This window comes from Sorex araneus, chromosome 10 (genome assembly GCF_027595985.1).
Source record: "Sorex araneus isolate mSorAra2 chromosome 10, mSorAra2.pri, whole genome shotgun sequence".
NCBI classification, from domain to species: Eukaryota; Metazoa; Chordata; class Mammalia; order Eulipotyphla; family Soricidae; genus Sorex; species Sorex araneus.
Genome location: NC_073311.1, coordinates 48,603,228 through 48,622,347, shown reverse-complemented (window position 1 = coordinate 48,622,347; position 19,120 = coordinate 48,603,228). Strand labels below are relative to the sequence as shown.

Here is a 19,120-nt window from a genome sequence, read left to right as displayed (position 1 = left end):
TGACTTCATCTTAAAAGCACTTCTAGAAGAGGAAACAATTAGATGACACTAACATACGGCTGGGTTTCCTTGAGCAAACCCAGGAAGTAGGGGCAGTTATCCCAGAAACGTCAGAAGAGGAGCGGAGGCGGGGAGGGGGGAAGGAAGAGCGAGAAACAGCAAGAGAGGAGAGCGCGCGCGCGTTGGGTTGCGGAGTTTTGAGCCTCGGCACTGCCCGTCGCGGCGCCGGCCGCGTGCGCACTGCGCCTGCGCGGCGGGTTGCGGAAGGAGGTGCCGCCTCGGGACGGACGCGGCGCGGCGACGGCGGCGGCTGAGGTAGCGGCTGCAGCTCCTCCTCCTCCTCCTCCTCCTCCTCCTCATCCTCCTAGCGGACCCCGGGCCTGGTCGCCCCCGTCGTGGCCGCCATGAGTCGCAACTACAACGATGAGCTGCAGTTCCTGGAAAAGATCAATAAGAACTGCTGGAGAATCAAAAAGGGCTTCGTGCCCAACATGCAGGTGAGGCGGCGGGGCCTCCCCGGCGGGGGACGCCGGCGCCCCCCGAGCGCCCCCCGAGCGCCCCCCGCGCCCGGGCTCCGGCTCCCCGCCCCGCCTCAGCGTCCTCGCAGCCGGGACTGGGCGAGAAGGCGGCTTGGATGGGTCGGGCCGCGAGATTCTCGCTTAGGCCGTTGAGGTGGTTTTTTTCTTTCTTTAAAAAAAAAAAAAAATTCCCTGTTGTAGTTTCGGTAACGTGGTTGCAGAGGTGTTCAGTGTGCGTGGCCTTGGTGAGCGGAGTTGTGGGGCCGGGAGTTCTGGGGGTCCGAGAAGTGCGCGCCGCCCCGCCCCCACCCCGCGGGCCGAGAGTTGAAATCTTCCCTCCGGGGCACCGACCTCCTGGGGGCGGGGGTGCGGCTCGCCGACGTCCCGGAGACCCCGGTGCAGCCTCTTCAAGCTCTCTCGGGGGAGGTCCTGTTAGGGAAGCAGAAAGGTTAGGAAGTTTTCTTTTCCTTTTATTTTTATTTATTTACTTATTTTTGCTTTTTTTGGGTCACACCCGGCGACGCACAGGGGTTACTCCTGGCTCTGCACTCAGGAATTACCCCTGGCGGTGCTCAGGGGACCATATGGGATGCTGGGAATCGAACCCGGGTCGGCCGTGTGCAAGGCAAACGCCCTACCCGCTCTGCTATTGCTCCAGCCCCTTTTTAATATTTTTAAATTTTTTTTCAGAATGTTTATTTTATGATTCTTTTTAAAATCACCGTAAGATACAGTTATAAAGCTTTTCTGTTTGAGTTTCAGTCATGCAGTGATTGATCACCCAACCCTCGACCAGTGCACACCTCCCACCACCAAGGTCCCCAGTATTCCCCTCCCCCCACACACACACCCCATCACACCCCTCCCCCTGTGGTTAGGAAGTTTTCATTCAGTCATAGGACCCCGGATTGGACATCGCGCGGGAATCGAACCCTCGAACTCGGGCTGCAGGGTGCAGAGCATGGGCGCCAGCCCTTTGAGCTGCCTCTCCAGGTCTTGCCCCGTTAGTAAAGGGTTAAGTCTTCTGCTGGAGCGTGCGTGTGACGTGTAGCTCCTTTATAGTGTTTGATCACTGATTTAAAAAAAATGTTCCTGCCTTTCCGGTGTTACATAATTGGACCGGGCATTCCCTTTTACCAAGCTGCTATCCCCTCTCAAGATTATTATGTAAATCATACAACAGAGCAGGCAGTTAGCTGCGGGTTAGAATTGAAGTCCTCACTGCTTCTCAAAGGCGTTGTCAGCTGTGCAGATCAACACTGGACACAGTGGCGTGCCATGAATAACGCTTGGTATTCCGTACAAGAAAATGTACAGGAAAGCTCCGTGACTACATCCTCACGTTTAGAGGTTGAAGTTTTGAATCATCTATATTAACATCGTCAGTATTTTACAAATACTGAGACTTTTGATATCAGAGCATAATTGGAAGAAGTCACGCACGCACACACATTTTAGTTTATTTTGGTTCCAGGGGCACACCTGGGCGAGCACAGGCTTACTCCTTGCTCTTTGGTCAGGGATACTCCTGTTAGTGCCCAGGGCACAGTGTGAGATGCTGAGGATCAAGCCTGGCTTGGTCACATGCAGAGTAACTGCCTTGACCTGTGCAGCACTACACACAAGGTGTTTTCCCTTCAGACTCTGTAAGTGTGACGTTGAGTAAGAATATGCAAAACAATTTGTGAGCATTGTTTAAAAAAATTTTTTTTTAATCTGTATTTAAAAATGTAATTATTTAGGCATTTACCCTGTACTCAGCCGACCCAGGTTCAATCCCCGGCATCTTATATGGTCCCCCGAGCACTGGCAGGAGTGATTACTGAGTGCTGAGCCAGAAGTAACCCCTGGACACTGTTGGATGAGCCCAAAAACCAATACATAAAGATGCAACTCTTTAGGGGCTGGAGAGGTAGTACAGCCATGGGTAGGGCATACGTCTTACACCTGCTGACTCAAGTTGGATCTCTGGCATCCCTTATGGTCCCCCAAGCGCTGCTGGGTATGGCCCAAAAATCAAAATAAGAAAGAAAGATGGGACTATTCACGATTTTGGTAAAAAGCGTTTAAGGTAGTCTGAAGGGTTTTATAAGAGAAAGCAAAGTGCGTGTTGCGGTGTCTGTAGTCCATTCTGTGCATGTGTATCTTGTATATGTGTTCAGGAATAATTTTGCCTTTTTCTTTGGACCCAGGTTGAAGGCGTTTTCTATGTGAACGATTCTCTGGAAAAATTAATGTTCGAAGAATTGCGGAATGCCTGCCGAGGTGGTGGTGTGTATCTAGAGTAGGGCACGAAGTGTCTTCCCTGTGGCCTGGAAAAAAGATGGCGATTCAGATAATCACCATTTAAAAATACAAAAGTTGGGACTGGAGCAATAGTACAGAGGGTAGGGCGCTTGCCTTGCATGTGGCCAGCCCAGGTTCAGTACCCAGCACCCCATAAGGTCCCCAGGCCCCCTGAGCACCACTGAATGGCACAAAACAAACATTGACACTGGAGAGCTGGTACAGCAGGTGAGGCGCTGACCTTGCACGCAGCCAGCCTGGACTTTATCTCTATGCGGCGTCTAGTCTGAGCGCCTCCATGAGTGAACCCTAATCACAGCTGGGTGTGGGAGACCCACCCCTCCCAAGTTACATAAAAGTATAGTCAAGGAACAGTCAGTACTTGAAATGAGACCAGAAAGCCACTGTTACTTTTTTTGTGTGTGATAACCGTATTAGCCATAGTAGCAACCTGGCCTTGTAGAATTCTTTTGAAACTGGGAGAATCTAGTTAATTCTTTCAGCAAAACTAAGACAAGAGTAACAAGAACTACCAGTAACTGCTTACTAGGTGCCAGGCACTGTGCTAAGTACTTCTATATCTAAGGGGATCCTGTCTCCATTTTGTAGACCCTGAGTTAAGGCTCAGTAAAGTCTGACTGTAGTTCATCCGAGTATGCACAGGCTCTTAGTAAGTCAGTATTATTTTTTTTTTTATCTTTATTTATTTATTTATTAAATTTTTTTAATATTTATTTTTTTTTACAGTTACAAATTTATACATTTTTGTGCTCATGTTTCTCCCTTACAAAGTTTGATAACCCATCCCTTCACCAGTGCCCATTCTCCACCACCAATAAACCCAACATCCCTCCCCCTCTCCCCAGTCCCGTCTCCCCCCACCCCACACTGCCACTATGGCAGGGTATTCCCTTTTGTTCTCTCTCTCTCTGATTAGGTGTTGTGGTTTGCAATAAAGGTGTTGAGTGGCCATTGTGTTCAGTAGTAAGTCAGTATTATTAGCTGTACACTGACTGGCCTCGCCAAACCCCAGTTGTGTATAAAAGAGAAAGTTAAAAACAGTAAGGATTTTTGTTGACATTTTTTTCCCAGAGCCCCACACATGCAAAGCCTGCTCTTGACAGTAGAGGCATGGCCCTGACTGCTCTTTCAAATGTTTTGTTTTGGAGTGTGGGGCACCATACGCTGTGGTACTCCAGGCTTACTCACAGCTCTGCACTCTGGGGTCACTGATCTGGAATTGCTTGGGGGGATGAGGGGGGGCATTAATATTATCTGTGGTGTCAGGGATCAAACCTGGGTTGGCCACTGCAAAGCAAATGTCTTAACCCTTGTACTGTCTCTCTGGCACATACTGTGGAGCGGTGCATTTGCCTGTCGGGGTCTCAACCCCACACCGCCCTTCCTTAGTTCTTACAGTAAACCAGCTTTGATTTCTTTTCCTCTCTTTGGAGGAGGAGGGGACCAGTGGAGATGGGGACCAGAACTAAGTGGTCTTGGGCCTGGAGACCACTCTCAGTGATCGTTCACCAACCTGGCCAGGTGCTTCGACACTCGGCCCAAGGACTCTGTATTTCTTAGGCCCTGTACTGGGGACCACCAGGGCCAGACCCAGTGATGTTTGGGGGTCCTGCACTTCCAAGGGTATGCGTGCCCCTAGCTATCTTCTAACTTCAGGTGATTTCAGATGTTTGTCTTTGCTTTTTTGAGGAGAATGGGGGTGGAAACTGTGGCCACACCTATGGTGCTCAGGGATTGAACTGGGGTTGGCATCATGCAAATCAACCCCTATACTGTATCTCAGGCTCCTGTTTTTTCCTTTTGTTTTTTTTTGATTGTCTGTTTTGGGGTCACACCCAGCAAAGCTGAGGGCTAACTCCTGGCTCTTCATTCAGGAATCACTCCTGGCATTGCTCAGGAGACCATATGGGATGCCAGGGATTGAACCTGGATCGGCCATGTGCAAGGCAAACACTTTACCACACACAAGGCAAGCTCTGGCCCCAAGGAAACTTTTTTTTTTAATTGACCACATTGGGTTTGCCACTCCCAGTGTGGCATTTGTAAGAGGTTCTCGGGGGTGGGCACACAGGGTACTGACACCCCCCCACCCTAGGGGTCTGCTGCCTTCTGGGAGCAGCTCCCTCGCCACCTCTATCTCAGACATCCTTTGGGGCTTCTTGTTTTAGTCACCCTCACCACTCCTTAATTCGGTGCAGTCTAGAAACACAATTAGACTTAAAGCTAAAAGACCAATGTGTTCTTGTCTCTAACTTGGAATGTTTGTTGTTCAGGGGTTGGAGGCTTCCTGCCTGCTATGAAGCAGATCGGCAACGTGGCAGCCCTGCCTGGGATTGTTCATGTGAGTCCGCGCCCTGCACTCTTAACCTCTCCCCTACTCGGAAACACTGTTGGACGGATGGATGCGTGGTGGCTTTGGGTTCTAGAAATCATCAGACCCTGGGGCACAGCTCAGCTTCTGGTTGCTTTGGCTAGAATCCGAAAACATTGGAGCACCTTTAAAGTCGTTCTGTCATCTGGTGGAGGCATTTTGATTGGTTTGGGGATTTTGTATATGTTGGGTTTTGGATGAATTTTTTTTTTTTCCTGTCGTGCTGGTTACTGGGCATACCACATCCCTGGCTGTTTTTGCTTTCTTTATCATCTTACATTATTATTTCTGATGTGTACTGCAGCTACAGGCTGCACTGGCCGCCTTTCTAAGGATGGTTAAAAAGGAATGGTCAGAAGTTCAAGGGTTAGGACTGAGGAGAGGGGTGGAAGAGTAACAGCTTGGACATGACTGGAATGGCGAGGGAATGGTGACAACGGGTAGACCTGGACAGCACGGACAGCCCTTATTCAGATTCCATTAACAGCAGATGTTAAAGCATGTCAGCTGCAAGCCTCCAGCGTGCTGGGGTCTGGAGTGACCCTGTGCATTCCTACAGTGCTTGCAAGAACATTATGGAACGGTTTGAGGCCTTGCCCTGCTCCATCCAGAGCAAGGTTATAGAAATTTCAGACATGAAAAATAAAGATTTAAAAAAAAAGCATGTCAGGTCAGTGTTTGGGGCCTATTGCCAAGTCCTGTGCTTGGCATTTGTGGGGGATGGTAATGAAGATGTGACTTGTGCATTTAGGAATTTGTGTCCAGGTATCTCCATGTGACCTCACAGGTCTGACCTGCATTCCCTGGGCATCCTTCTGTGACCCCAGAAATGATATACTCTGCATACGATCAAATGGATCACAGTTTGCTGTGAATGATAGGAGATCCTCCAAGTACCGTGTTAGATTGAGGCTTTTCTCTTTCAGGGGTCCTTGGTTCAGAGTCAGGCCTCACAAGGCTTCCCGCTGCCCCCATTTGCTTTATAAGGAAGAGCTTTACACCTGATTTCCACCAGCAGAGGTTTCATGAGACTAGCTGTGGAGAGTGCTTCAGCCCACAGCCTATTTGAGACTTAGTATCTGACCCTTCAACAGCAGTTCAGGTGGAGAAGTTGTGTGTCTCACTTGTTTTATTTTAAAATTCTCTTTCAGAGATCTATCGGGCTTCCAGATGTCCATTCAGGGTACGGGTTCGCTATTGGCAACATGGCGGCCTTTGACATGAGCGACCCCGAAGCAGTGGTGTCTCCAGGTGAGGCAGCCGCGTCTGCACGCCGGGTTTCTGAGGAGAGCAGCCCTGCTCCTGGGCCCATCTCTCAGCCTCCTGATCTTCTGTCATTTATTTTCCTTTCGGTACTGAGAAAATTGCAGCCCCAATTTAATTTTCCATAAAATCCTTGAATTTACATAAAGCAAAATAAATCAGAGATAAAGGGGAAGAATTGCATTAGGTCACCTCTGGATACAATATAAGGATATAAAAATTGATCAACGAAATCAAATAAAATGACAAACCAGGGGGCAGAGCCATAGTACAGCAGGTAGGGCGTTTTCCTTGCACGTGGCCCACCCAGGTTTGACCCCCCCTGGCGTCCCATATGGTCCCCTAACACTGCCAGGAATGATTCCTGAGTGCAGAGCCAGGAGTCACCCCTGAGTATTGCCACTTGTGCCCCAAAAAGCCAAAAAAAAAAAGACAAAGCAGTGAACACTGGTGATAGAATCAGTGTTGCCTGAGGAAAAGCGACTGAGCTGGGACCGGGAGGGCCGGGCTGCACCCCTGCCATACACCAAGGCCTGCCTGAAAGAATCAATAAACACCTGTAAAATAACAATCTCCTTTTTAGCTCTAGAGCAGTGGTCGGGAACTGTGGGAGCTGCTGCTCAGCCGCCCGGCTGCACTGTGTTTACCAACTGGCTGTGTTTCACAGGTGGTGTCGGCTTCGATATCAACTGCGGGGTGCGCCTGCTGAGAACCAACCTGGACGAGAGCGACGTGCAGCCCGTCAAGGAGCAGCTGGCCCAGGCCATGTTTGACCACATCCCTGTCGGTGTCGGCTCCAAAGGCGTCATCCCGATGAATGCCAAGTAAGAGCGCATCTTTCCAGAGAGAGAGCCACAGGGGCCTCACCTCTTCCCCACAGACTCTTGGGAGAGGGGGGCTGCCCTGCGCTTTCCAGGAAGCGGCTATGAGCTGGTTTCATGAATAGGAGGACCAGCCTGTTTACAGCAGGCATTATCAGCTCATGTTCACACTCAAAAACTCTTCTTTATTTATTTATTTTGGGTTTGGGGTCACACCTGGTGATGCTCAGGGGTTATTACTCCTGGCTCAGCACTCAGGGATTACTCCTGTATTACTTACCTGGCATTCATTTGGATGAGCACTTTGGCAGTGCTTGGGATGAACAGTGGTGGCCACATGCAAGGCAAATGCCCTCCCCGCTGTACTATCACTCCGGCCCCCGTTCTTACAGACTTTGACACAGAGTAATATTTTAGAATGCCATCCACTAATTTTTTTTTTAATTCTTTTATTAAGTCACCATATCATCCACTAATTTTTAATTGAGCTCTTTATGTAAGCACTTTATCTTATATGTAAGATGTCGTGTTGTTTTGAACATGTCATTTCACCTAGATGATACCTTGTAGCCGTAATTTTCAAGAAAGGAAACTGAGGTTTAGAGGTAAGACAGTCCATAGAAAGTATGGTCAGTCTCGGTGAAGATCCTGTGGCTTCAGAGCTTGTTCTGAACCACACTGCCTTAGATCAGTGAGTCTACTTAGTACAACCTTCCTTTTTTAAAAAAAAGAAGAAGAAAACTTTCTTCATTTTATTTTATTTTTATTATTTTGTGGGGTCATACTTAGCAGTGCTCAGGGTTACTCCTTGGTCTGCACTCAGGATTACTTCTGGTGGTGCTTGGGGGGCCATATGAGATGCTGGAATCGAACCCGGGTTAGCTGCTTGCAAGGCAAACAACCTACCTGCTGTACTATCACTCCAGCCCAGCAGGCTTCCTTTTTGAATGATTGCACTGAATGTGATTTTCAGCTGAGTGTTACTTTTTTCGGCCGGGGGAGGGGGGGCGGCGTGGGAGGTGGATTATACCCCGTGGTGGTCAGGGTGTTCCTGTTTTAGTGCTCAGATATTACCCCCAGCTGAACACAGGCGACGATGCGAAGCCACAAATCAAATTTGGGCATCCAGCGGGCAAGGCCCTTTGAGCTATTTCCCCAGCCGGGAAAACGGTATTACATATTTCTGAAGCTGAAAATTAAATAGATAGAGGAGGGCACGTGTGCCCCTCAGCTTCAGAATGCAGCTGCAGTCGAGCCGCGTGGTCCTTCTCAGAACGCGGCACAGAGATACACAGGAAGCGGTGCGTGGCCTCCGCTCTGCGACCTGTCTGTCCACCTGTCGGCCTTCTTGGCTGTCCCTGACTGGCCCCTTCCGACTCGCGCAGAGACCTGGAGGAGGCCTTGGAGATGGGCGTGGACTGGTCCCTGCGGGAAGGCTACGCCTGGGCGGAGGACAAGGAGCACTGTGAGGAGTACGGGAGGATGCTGCAGGCCGACCCCAACAAGGTGTCTGCCAGGGCCAAGAAAAGAGGCCTGCCTCAGGTAACACTTCCGGGCGCCGAGTTTATTCTTTTATACTTTTTAACGCCGACAGGTGTTTGGTGGTGGTTTGGGGGCCACGCCCAGACGTGCTCAGGGCTGGCTCTGCACTCCAGAATCATTCCTCATGCTACTCCGAGGACCCTTTGTGGTGTTGGGGATCAAACCCGGGCTGGCCACATGCCTTAGCCAGTGTCCTGTCGCTCCATTCCTGCAAAAATAGTTTGGACGTGGGTCTTGGTGACATTGAGGGTTTTTTGCAGGCGGGGTTAGGGAGTCCGTAGCAGTTTCTCCTGATTCAGGGCCTGTTCCCAGCAGTGCTTGGAACTGTGCAGTGCCTGGGGTTGAGCCCCTCCTGCAAGCAGGTCCTCAGCCCTTTGAGCTGTCTCTCCAACCCCTCTCAAAATGCTTGAAAATTTGTTCAGAACCGGGGCTGGAGTGATAGCACAGTGGGTAGGGCGTTTGCCTTACACGCAGCCAACCCGGGTTCGTATTCCAGCATCCCATATGGTCCCCTGAGCATCGCCAAGGGTAATTCAAGAGTGTAGAGTAACCCCTGTGCATTGCCGGGTGTGACCCAAAAAGCAAAAAAAAAAAATTTTGCTCAGAACCTCTTGATGATCACTTTTGGTTTATAAATAACTTTTTTTTTTTTTAATGTATGTACCACAAGCAGATAATGACAACAGTTAACCAGGGTTAAACACTATTATCCTTGTTTGCTTTTCTTTGTTGTTTTGGGGTCAGCAGTGCTCAGTGCTCAGCTCAGTGCTCGTGGCTCCGCACTCGGGGGTCACTCCTGGTTAGACCCGGAGGACCCTAGGGTGTGCTGGGGGTCGAACCTGCACCAGCCATGTGCAAGGCAAATATCCTACCCTCGATGCAGCCCCAACTCTAGTTCTTATTGTCTGGTCTGTTGCTTTAAATTCCCGAGGCTTACATTTAGTTTGTTGTGTGAGACACTGCAGCCCATCTGTTACGGCGTTGGTAGTTCTTACCTGTGTGCCTTTTAAGTAGATTTGTTCTTTTCTCTTGGGGGGAGTTAGGGTGGTGGGGCCACACTAGCAATATTCAAGTTATTCCTGGCTCTGCACTCAGGAACTACTCTTGGTGATGCTTGGGGGACCGGAGGGGGTGCCGGGGGGTCAAACCCAGGTTGGCTGTGTGCAAACCCGCTATACTGTCGCCCCGGCCCCTGCATAGATTTGTCCTGACTCTTTCACTGGACATTCTCATATTTTCAGTTGGGGACCCTGGGCGCAGGCAACCACTATGCAGAAATCCAGGTTGTGGATGAAATCTTCAATGAGTACGCCGCCAAGAAGATGGGCATTGACCACAAGGGGCAGGTGTGTGTGATGATCCACAGCGGAAGCCGGGGCTTGGGCCACCAGGTCGCCACAGGTACGTTCCCACCTGATGTTGGGCTCGGTCCTAGAGTGTCATAGAAAATACTGAACCGCTGCTTTCTCCTCCCCACCACCCCGCCCTGGTCTCTCCAGCAGGTAGCTCAGAAATGTCCCATTCCAGGGGAATCCGTGTGGAGACGTAGGAGAGAACGTGATGGGAGTGCTCTCTGGGCTCTCACCCGATTCTCAGACCTGGCAGCTGTGGCCCGAGAATCCAATAACCTCACAGCACCTGAATTTTTCTTTTGTTGGTTTTTTTTTCCCCCTAATAGGACTAAGGGTCGGGGGATGGTTTGGAGATTCCCATATGGTCCCCTGAGTACCACCAGGAGTAATTCTGAGCACAGAGCCAGGAGTAATGCCTGAGCTTTGCCAGGTGTGCCCCAAAAACTAGGAAAAGGGAAAGTACAGATTAAAAAGCCTTTGAATGTGATGCGTAAGGGAAAACATCTGCAGCCTCAAAGTGTTAAAATACTCTCATTTTCAAAACGTGTTAACACTTCCTCGTTCACTGTTTTATTTGGTTTGGGGGCCACAGCAGGTAGGGCTTACAGCTTATTCTTCTCTCTGCTCAAGAGTGGCCCGGGGGGTACTTGGGGGACCATACACAGTGCTGGGAACCAAAGCAGGGGCGGCTGCAGGCAAGTGTCTTGTCTACTGTTCTGTCTCTCTGTGGTTTTATTTTTAAATGATGCTGTTTGTCTTGTTTTGTTTTGGGAGGCCACACCCCGTGGTGCTCAGGGCTTACTCTTGGCGCTGCACTCAGGAATTATTCATGGCATGCTCAGGGGACCATATGGGATACCAGGGGTCAAACCCAGGTTAGCCAAGTACAAGCCAAACGTCCTCCCCACTCTCCAACCTCTCTTGACACCTTTATTTTTATTTTTTTGCTGTTTGGGTCACACCCTTCAATGCACAGGGGTTGCTCCTGGCTCTGTACTCAGGAATTACTCCTGGCGGTGCTCAGGAGACCAGATGGGATGCTGGGAATTGAACCTGGGTCAGCTGCATGCAAGGCAAACGCCCTCCCCACTGTGCTATCACTCCAGCCCCTTTACTTCTTTTCTTACAGAATGGTTTTGAAATTGTTTGTTAAGGGACACCATAGAGGTGCTCAGGGCCTTCTCTGGGCTTGGGGGGTGGGGGCTCCCAGCAGTGCTGGTGTCCAGCCTGGGTCTCTGCAAAGCCTGCCTTGGGCCAGCGTGGCCACCCCGGAGGGTTTCAAACGGAGCCTCCCTTCCAGCAGGGGACCTGGGTCACAAGGAGAAACCAACCGCTTTGCTCCCTTGCTCCAGATGCTCTGGTGGCTATGGAAAAGGCCATGAAGAGAGACAAGATCGTGGTCAATGACCGTCAGCTGGCCTGCGCGCGCATCGCCTCCCCGGAGGGGCAGGATTACCTGAAGGGAATGGCGGCGGCGGGAAACTACGCCTGGGTCAACCGCTCCTCCATGACCTTCCTCACCCGCCAGGTACCCTGCAAGTTGCTTTTCTGTTCTGAATGGTTCTTGAGACGTGACGCGCTTTTGGTGTTCACTCCGACAAAAGCATCAGGGTATCAGGCGTGGGGAATTCAGGGAAAAGAAAAACCAGCTTCCCTGAGCAGGGCTAAGGCTGAGGCTGAGGAGGGGACAGCACTGAAGGGCGGCGCTGAGTGTCAGCCATGCAGCCCTCAGCCAGAGTGGGCGGCAGCGGGGCAAAGTTAGCCGCTAGATAAGGTGCTTTTTACAAAATCCCTTCCTTGGGGGCTGGAGCGATAGCACAGCAGGTAGGGTGTTTGCCTTGCGCGCAGCCGACCCGGGTTCGATTCCCAGCATCCCATATGGTCCCCTGAGCACCACCAGGAGTGATTCCTGAGTGCAGAGCCAGGAGTGACACCTGTGCATTGCCGAGTGTGACCCAAAAAGCAAAATAATAATAATAATAATAAAATCCCTTCCTTGGGCCGGAGCAATAGTTCAACGAGGAGGATGTTTGCCTTGCACTCGGCCAACCCGGGTTTGATCCCTGGCATCCCATCTTGGGTCCCCCGAGCCCCGCCAGGAGTAACCCCTAAGCATCTCTGGGTGTGACCCAAAAAGCCAAGAAAATTAAAAAAATAAAATCCCTTCCCTGAAGATTAGTGCTCGGTGATCCTGAGCCCCTGAATCCCTGCTCCTTTCAGAACAGGCTCTTGGCAGTCCCTCGGGAGTGCTGCCGGGCCTGTTTCTGGCTGCGCTTCTTTAACGTCCTTAAACTTCTCCTGCAGGCCTTCGCCAAGGTCTTCAACACGACCCCCGATGACCTGGACCTTCACGTCATCTACGACGTCTCCCACAATATTGCCAAGGTGGAGCAGCACGTGGTGGACGGGAAGGAGCGGACGCTGCTGGTGCACAGGAAGGGGTCCACCCGCGCCTTCCCCCCGCACCACCCCCTCATCGCCGTCGATTACCAAGTACGTCCCTAGCCAGGCGGTCCGGCTGCAGGGGGACACGACTGCGGGTCAGACAGGAAAGCAGACTCCAGGACAGTCCTCCCCACGCTCTCTGACACAGCAACCCCGCCCCGCGTTGTCCCTGTGTGAGACTCCTTCACGCCATTGACGTGTGCTGACGGTGACTCCCGGCCTCCTTGAGTGATGGGAGGAAGACTCAAACGCAGTCTCGTCCCCTTTGTCCTTGGGCTGCGTGGAAAGCCCAGCTCCCTGCATCCCTCTCGCAGGGAGGAAGGCAGCTGGAGAGAGGGCGGGCTGCTGGCTCGGGGGCCCTGCTGAGAACACTCCCCCCCCCCCCCCCCCCCCACAGCTGAGCTTGGCTCTCCCTCGTCTCTGCTGCTTTTCTGGCTCTTGTTTCCGCTTCCGGTTATTGACGAATCCAAATGGTTTCTTGGGGTGGCTCGAGAGCAGTGCCTTCAGAGGCGCCTGTCATGCCCCCAGTCCCCCGGGGCAAGCGACTCACGATTGATAAAGACTCAGCTTTCCTCAGTTTTAACCTCCTTGATTTGTGTGCTTCCTCAGCTCACGGGACAGCCAGTGCTCATTGGTGGCACCATGGGGACCTGTAGTTATGTCCTGACTGGCACCGAACAGGGCATGACTGAGACCTTTGGAACAACCTGCCACGGAGCGGTAAGGAAATGAGGAACTAATGTAGAAGGTCTCCGATTTAGTCACTGGTTTGCATTAAGACACATAGCAAGTTGGCCATTGACACATTGCAGGTTTGGGTCAGTCCAGTCTGTTTTCAGCCTGAATGTGTTCATTCCAACTGGTTATTTATATATTTTGTGCCTTCTGACTAGTAGGTCCATTCAAAATTCAGGGTATATAGCCTGTTTGTATATTTGCCAGTGCCTGTTTGCAAGTCAGCGCCCATTTGTACACTCCCTGCATACTTAACACTTGCTGTAAAGAAAGCATCAGTAAGGAAGCACTTCAGAATCCGGGCCTATTTCATTCCTATGGCAGCTATTCAATTATGCCTTTGTAGTGAAAAGGCAGCGTAGACAATACATTAAAAAGGGCATTTCTGGCTTCCAATTAAACCTTATTTAGGGGTTGTAAGAGATAGTACAGTGGGTAAGCCACTTGCAAATAGCTGACCCAGGTTTGATCTCCAGTACTCTGTATGGTTCCCTGAGCACTGTCAGGAGTGATCCCTGAGTGCAGAGCCAGGAGTAAGTCCTGAACACTACAGGTATAGCCCCCAAAAGAAACGACAACCAAAATACCGTATGTAAGTGATGGATACAGGGGCCAGAGTGATAGTACAGTGGATAGAGTATTTACCTTGCATGCAGCCAACCCAGGTTCAATCACTGCCATCCCGTATGGTCCCCTGAGCCCCACATAGAGTAATTCCTGAGTTCAGAGCTGGGAGTAAAGCCTGAGAATCACTAGGTATGGCACAAAAACAAATAAGTAAATAATGCCTGTCATTTCAAACCACAGTGCTTTAAAAAGGGAATTAATCACTGTCAGAAAACAGGGAAGAATTCAAATTAAATAATGGATTTCTCAAGTCAAAAACAAAAATATAGCTTGAACTCGTGAAAAAAAAAAAAGTAAGGGAAGAGCAAATGGCCAGAGGCAGTGGGGTCTGTAGCTCAGCTCTAGAGAATTGAGTTCTAGTGGCAGAGAGAAAGGGGCTGGCACTGGGAGGAAGGCATGCTGGTGGGTGTGGGGCTGGGACAGTGTAGGCATGAAACTACTGTTACTGGTATTGTAAATCACGGCCCTCAGTGAAGATGGGGGTGCATTTTTGTTTTGGTTGGGGGCCACGCCCAGCAGTGCTCAGGACTTACTCCTGGCTCTGCTGGGGCATCACTCCTCGAAGGGCTCAGGGGACCATATGTGGCACTGAGGATGGAACTTGGGTCCTGTCACTCGGGCCCTTCTGAGTCTCTAATGTTCGTTTGGGAGCCACACCCGGCAGTGCTCTGGTGTTGCTCCCGGCTGTGAGTTTCTGATTCTTACTTAGGATGTCTGCTTCCTCCTCCACCTGGGAGTTGTTGGGGGCCTTTAGATTTTCAGTGTGGCTACTGGCATCCCTAATCCAGGGGATCTGGCGCCTCCTGAGTGAAGGCCAAGGATGCTGTCAGAATCCTGACAGTGTAGTCGGTTCTCACGGCAGAGAACTCTGGCCCAGAGACGGCGGAAGCACTGAGGCCGGCAGACTTCACCCCCTTTCCTTCCCTTTCCTTTTCATGTGGATATTGTTTTTTCACCGAGCACAGATCCCTGAGTTCCCGGCAAAGTGCTTCCAGGATGGCACTCAGCCGAGAGGGTGATGAGGAGGCTGGAACCCGAGGCCTCACCTCTGCAGGCAGGTCTCACCCACAGCCCCATCAAACCCCATGGGCTTTGACAGATGAATATTTTTGTGACAACAGTTGTACTGTCTAGAAGTTATTAGAAACGCAATTTACATAGTGCTCAATAGATAAAAAATGTTTTCTAAAAGACTAAAATGAGGTTTATAAGAATACAGGTGATAAAGCTAATAAAACAGGAAACACTTCTTTTAAAAAAGGTTTAAATTTAAGAAAAGGAAGGCAAGGTATGTTGCTTGCCTTGCATGTGTCCAACCCAGTTTGATTCCTGGTACCCCATATGGGCCCCGCTCATCAAGAGTGATCCCTGACTGAGAGCCAGGAGTAAGTCCTAAGAACAGCCGGGTGTGGCCCCAAAACAACAACAAAAGGACTGTATGTCATATGTCATCCTGTGATTTCAAAGTCATCACTGGGGTTGAGCAAAGGTCTTAGCTGAGAATTTGTAAGTGAATTTTATTCCTTCCCACCTTAGGGTCGTGCGTTATCCCGAGCAAAATCTCGACGTAACTTAGACTTCCAGGATGTCCTAGACAAATTGGCAGACATGGGAATTGCCATCCGTGTTGCCTCCCCCAAGCTGGTCATGGAAGAGGTAAGTGAGACTTGGGTAAATGTTCACACGAAACTGCACATGTGCCGGGCCACCAAAGTAGCAGTTGTTGATCATTACTAAGAGAAATTTGGGGAGGTTGGTTTTCCTGTTTGGTTGTTGAGGGGCTTTGTAGTGGGGAGAGGAGATGCAGCTCTTTCCTCTCAACGGTCACTCACTCCGGGTGGCACGTAGGGACAATCTGTGGTGCCGGGGATCAAGCCGGGGTCAGTGTCCGTGCAAGGCAAGCTCCTCATCCCCTGTACCATCGCTGCAGCTTCCGGCAGGTAGTCTGGTTTGGGGCCATACTCCTGGGGTTATTCCTGGCTTTGCACTCAGGAATCACTCCTCACAGTGCTTGTGGGGGGCTGTATGGGGTGCTGGGATCGAACCAGGCAAGCACCCTACCCACTGTACTATTGCTCCAGCCCCAGGTACAGTCTCCAATAGGGTAGAACGTGAAGGGCCCAGGGAGAGGGCATCAGATGTTCCGAGGAGAAAAGCAAGTGCACAAACCAGAGGCAAGTTACACGTGATGTTCTAGAACTAGAGCAGCTGCCAAGAGCAGAGATGAAGTTCAGCAGGTAGAGGGCGCCAGATGGTAGGAATCCTCGTTTCCCCACACACGCATCTCTATGGAAGACTTCGCTTTTATTATAGAATAATGGGAAGACGTTGAATATTTGAGTCGGATAGTAGCATGGTCCAGTACTATCAGGGTGGTAGCATGTAGCATGCTTATGTGCCGAAGAGAGAAATCTAGAAATGTGTGCATTAGAGGGGAGATGTTCAATTCAGACTGTAGCATACTTGAAGAGGTAGGGGGTGTAGGTGATGGTCGCAGGACTCAAACCTGGAGGTGCCTGAGTGGACAGAGAGTGGCCTAAAGAACCACAAAGAATAAAGACCCCTGCCCCACTCCAGGCCTGGAGAAGAGAAAATGCAGGGAAAATGCTTTGGGGGAGATCAAGTTGCATGTGAAAAAGGAGAGGGGCGTGTGCAGAGGGAGTGGGAGGGCTTGACTTGACTCAGGAGACCTCCAAGGGCCACAACAGGAAAATTTCAGAAGTTAGAAGGGAGTGGAAGTGAGCTGGTGGAAAGGGGTCCATGCAGAACCCACGAGAATCGCCCTGGAGACAGTTTCTGCACAGACCCAGGACAGGAGAAAGGGTCTGTCATGAGAATCATCCTGATGTTGGCAAGATGGTGTGGGTATGAAGGAACAGGGATGTTCTTAGTAGCACCTCAGAAATAGTTCCATGTGTAAACACAAAAGCTTTCTGATAGACACGTGTGTACGTAAGAGTGTTCAATAGTTTTCACTGGCACCTCTTGTTGGGAGGACAGTTAGAATGTTTACTAAAAGATTTTGACAATTGCAAAAACAGATAATCAGAATTTCCAGTGACTATCATTCAAGCATAATTATCACTACCAGGAGGATTTGGCATGCTTCTTTATAGTTAGATAGCATGTGTTTTTACTCAGTGACATCTACTGTCCTAGTTAAGACTAATGAATAATTGTATTGGAGAAATTTTGAGAAATGTGTAGATCAAGAGAGGGTGTGTGTTCCTTGGAACCAAAGAGATGATACAGTAGGTCAGGCCCTTGTTTTGCTTGTAATGGGCCCAGGTTCGATTTCCCGGCACCCAAATATGGTGCCCTGAGCGCTCGGGAATGGTCCCTGAGTGCAGAGCCAGGAGTAAGCCCTGAGCTTTGCCAGGTGTGGCCCATAAACAAAACCAAAAAGGGACATACTGGGGCCAGAGCACTCATACAGCATTTGGACAGATACTTGGACGTCAGCCTTGCATGTGGCTGACCCAGGTTTGATCCCCGACACCCCAAGTGGTCCCCTGAGTGTAGAGGCCCACAAGGCTCCACATTAAACAGGCTTTTACCATGTTTGTCCCCTCCCGCAGGCTCCAGAGTCCTATAAGAATGTGACCGACGTGGTGAACACCTGCCATGATGCCGGCATCAGCAAGAAGGCCATTAAACTCAGACCGATCGCTGTGATCAAAGGGTAGAGCAGCCCCTGACCCTGGCCGCCAGACACCGCCGGCCCTCACTGACGTGGACACGGACTCACTCGGTCTTCAGAAGTGCCTCGCCGCCTGGCGGGCTCCACAGCACCCTGACAGCTGCTGGCGCCATTTCGGACTCGCTGTTTTCCAGAGCCGCGGCTGGGAAGCTCGGCTCCTTCCCTGAGGGTCCCGGGTTTTTAGGAAAATCCTTGGGGCGGGGACAGATCAAAACATTGCCTTACTGTTTCCTGTTAAGTCTTTCTTTGACCTTCAGGATGATCTTCTGCACACCGAGCTCTTCATTTCCAGCAAGGTGGCACGAAGAACATTCTATTAAAGGAGGTTTGGAATGTTTTCTTTTTCTCTCCCCGCCTGTTAGTTTATCTGTTCATTCCCCCGTCTGAGTCATTGCCCTGCACTCAGAAAAACCCTAAATCCCACTCTTTACTTGGGGAGTCGTGTGTCCATCCCCTGCCAGAGGCAGAAGATATTAGATGACTAGACGATGCCAGCATACCCAGCAGGGGGTGCAAGAGAAAGACGTGTCGTACATTTGCTGCCTTTCCATTTTCAGTACTCGGCAGTCTTGACTTAACTGCAGAATGTCATCTGTCACTAATTAACCTGGTCTGCCGAGCTTTCCCTGAATAAACGCCGTGCGCAGCAGCAGAGAACTCTCAGTGATCCTGAGAATCTGTACATTTGTGATCAGACTAGTACGAAAGCATGAGATAAGCTCAGCTGTGATGCCACCAGTTGCTCTGTGTCAGGTTGCTTGGTCTGTGCCATCTAATCAGATCTCATGGTACGTGCTGTCGGCCCTCCAAGAAGCCAGTTACAGGGGCTGGAGAGATCGGACGGGGGCATGGTGCTTGCCTTGCTCACAGCTGACCCTGGTTCAATGCCCAGCACTCCATACGGTCCCCCAAGTCCTGCCCGGAGTGATCCCTGAGTGCAGAGCCAGAAATAAGCCTTGAGTATTGCTGGTGTGCCCTCTCCCCTCCCCCCATACCTCCCCCCAAAAAAGTTGCCAGTTACAGTTAACTAAGACTTTAGTTGGGTCCTGCCGGTAAAAATAAAGACCTAACAAAATTGCAATGTGTTGTTTAAATTGCTGTTGATCTTATGTAGCTCACATAGTATTTGTACTTGACTCACTTTACTGTGTTCCTGATTTCCTCCCAAGTTGCTTTCAGAGACTCATCCTAAATGTATTCTTTCCTGAAAATATTTCTAAACATTGCTGAGGTATTTTCTAGAATCAGATATGGTCGTTTGGGAAGACCAGGAAAAAACAGCTTCCTTTTAAAATTTATGATAATGAAAAGGCTTATCATGGTCTGAACACTGAGCACGGAAGTGGGTTTTTTTGTTGTTGTTTTTTTAGTGATGGAATTTGAAAGTCACCAATAAATGAATTAGGAGTCTTAATCCCATAATTACAGCTTACTCACGA

At 50.3% G+C, this 19,120-nt stretch overlaps 1 protein-coding gene and 1 non-coding gene across 2 annotated transcripts; both read left to right on the top strand.

The window, feature by feature from the left end:
* The first annotated feature begins 266 nt into the window (after positions 1-266).
* Positions 267-18,673, top strand: RTCB (RNA 2',3'-cyclic phosphate and 5'-OH ligase). Its single transcript, XM_004619681.2, has 12 exons — positions 267-497; positions 2,711-2,789; positions 5,099-5,166; positions 6,348-6,447; positions 7,127-7,283; positions 8,666-8,822; positions 10,064-10,223; positions 11,527-11,702; positions 12,479-12,667; positions 13,229-13,339; positions 15,518-15,637; positions 17,560-18,673. The coding sequence occupies exons 1-12, from the start codon at positions 405-407 to the stop codon at positions 17,665-17,667; spliced, it is 1,518 nt and encodes a 505-aa protein (XP_004619738.1). The 5' UTR covers positions 267-404; the 3' UTR covers positions 17,668-18,673.
* On the top strand, positions 5,704-5,835 carry LOC129399218 (small nucleolar RNA SNORA9). Its single transcript, XR_008626993.1, has one exon. It is a non-coding gene; the product is annotated as a small nucleolar RNA SNORA9 (small nucleolar RNA).
* Positions 18,674-19,120: the final 447 nt, after the last annotated feature.

Excerpts from the sequence above, each read along its gene's own strand:
- RTCB (XM_004619681.2), top strand. The coding sequence starts at position 405 with ATGAGTCGCAACTACAACGATGAGCTGCAGTTCCTGGAAAAGATCAAT. Across the intron at positions 498-2,710 it reads GCTTCGTGCCCAACATGCAG|GTTGAAGGCGTTTTCTATGT; the intron begins GTGAGGCGGCGG and ends CTTTGGACCCAG. Across the intron at positions 10,224-11,526 it reads GGGCCACCAGGTCGCCACAG|ATGCTCTGGTGGCTATGGAA; the intron begins GTACGTTCCCAC and ends CCCTTGCTCCAG.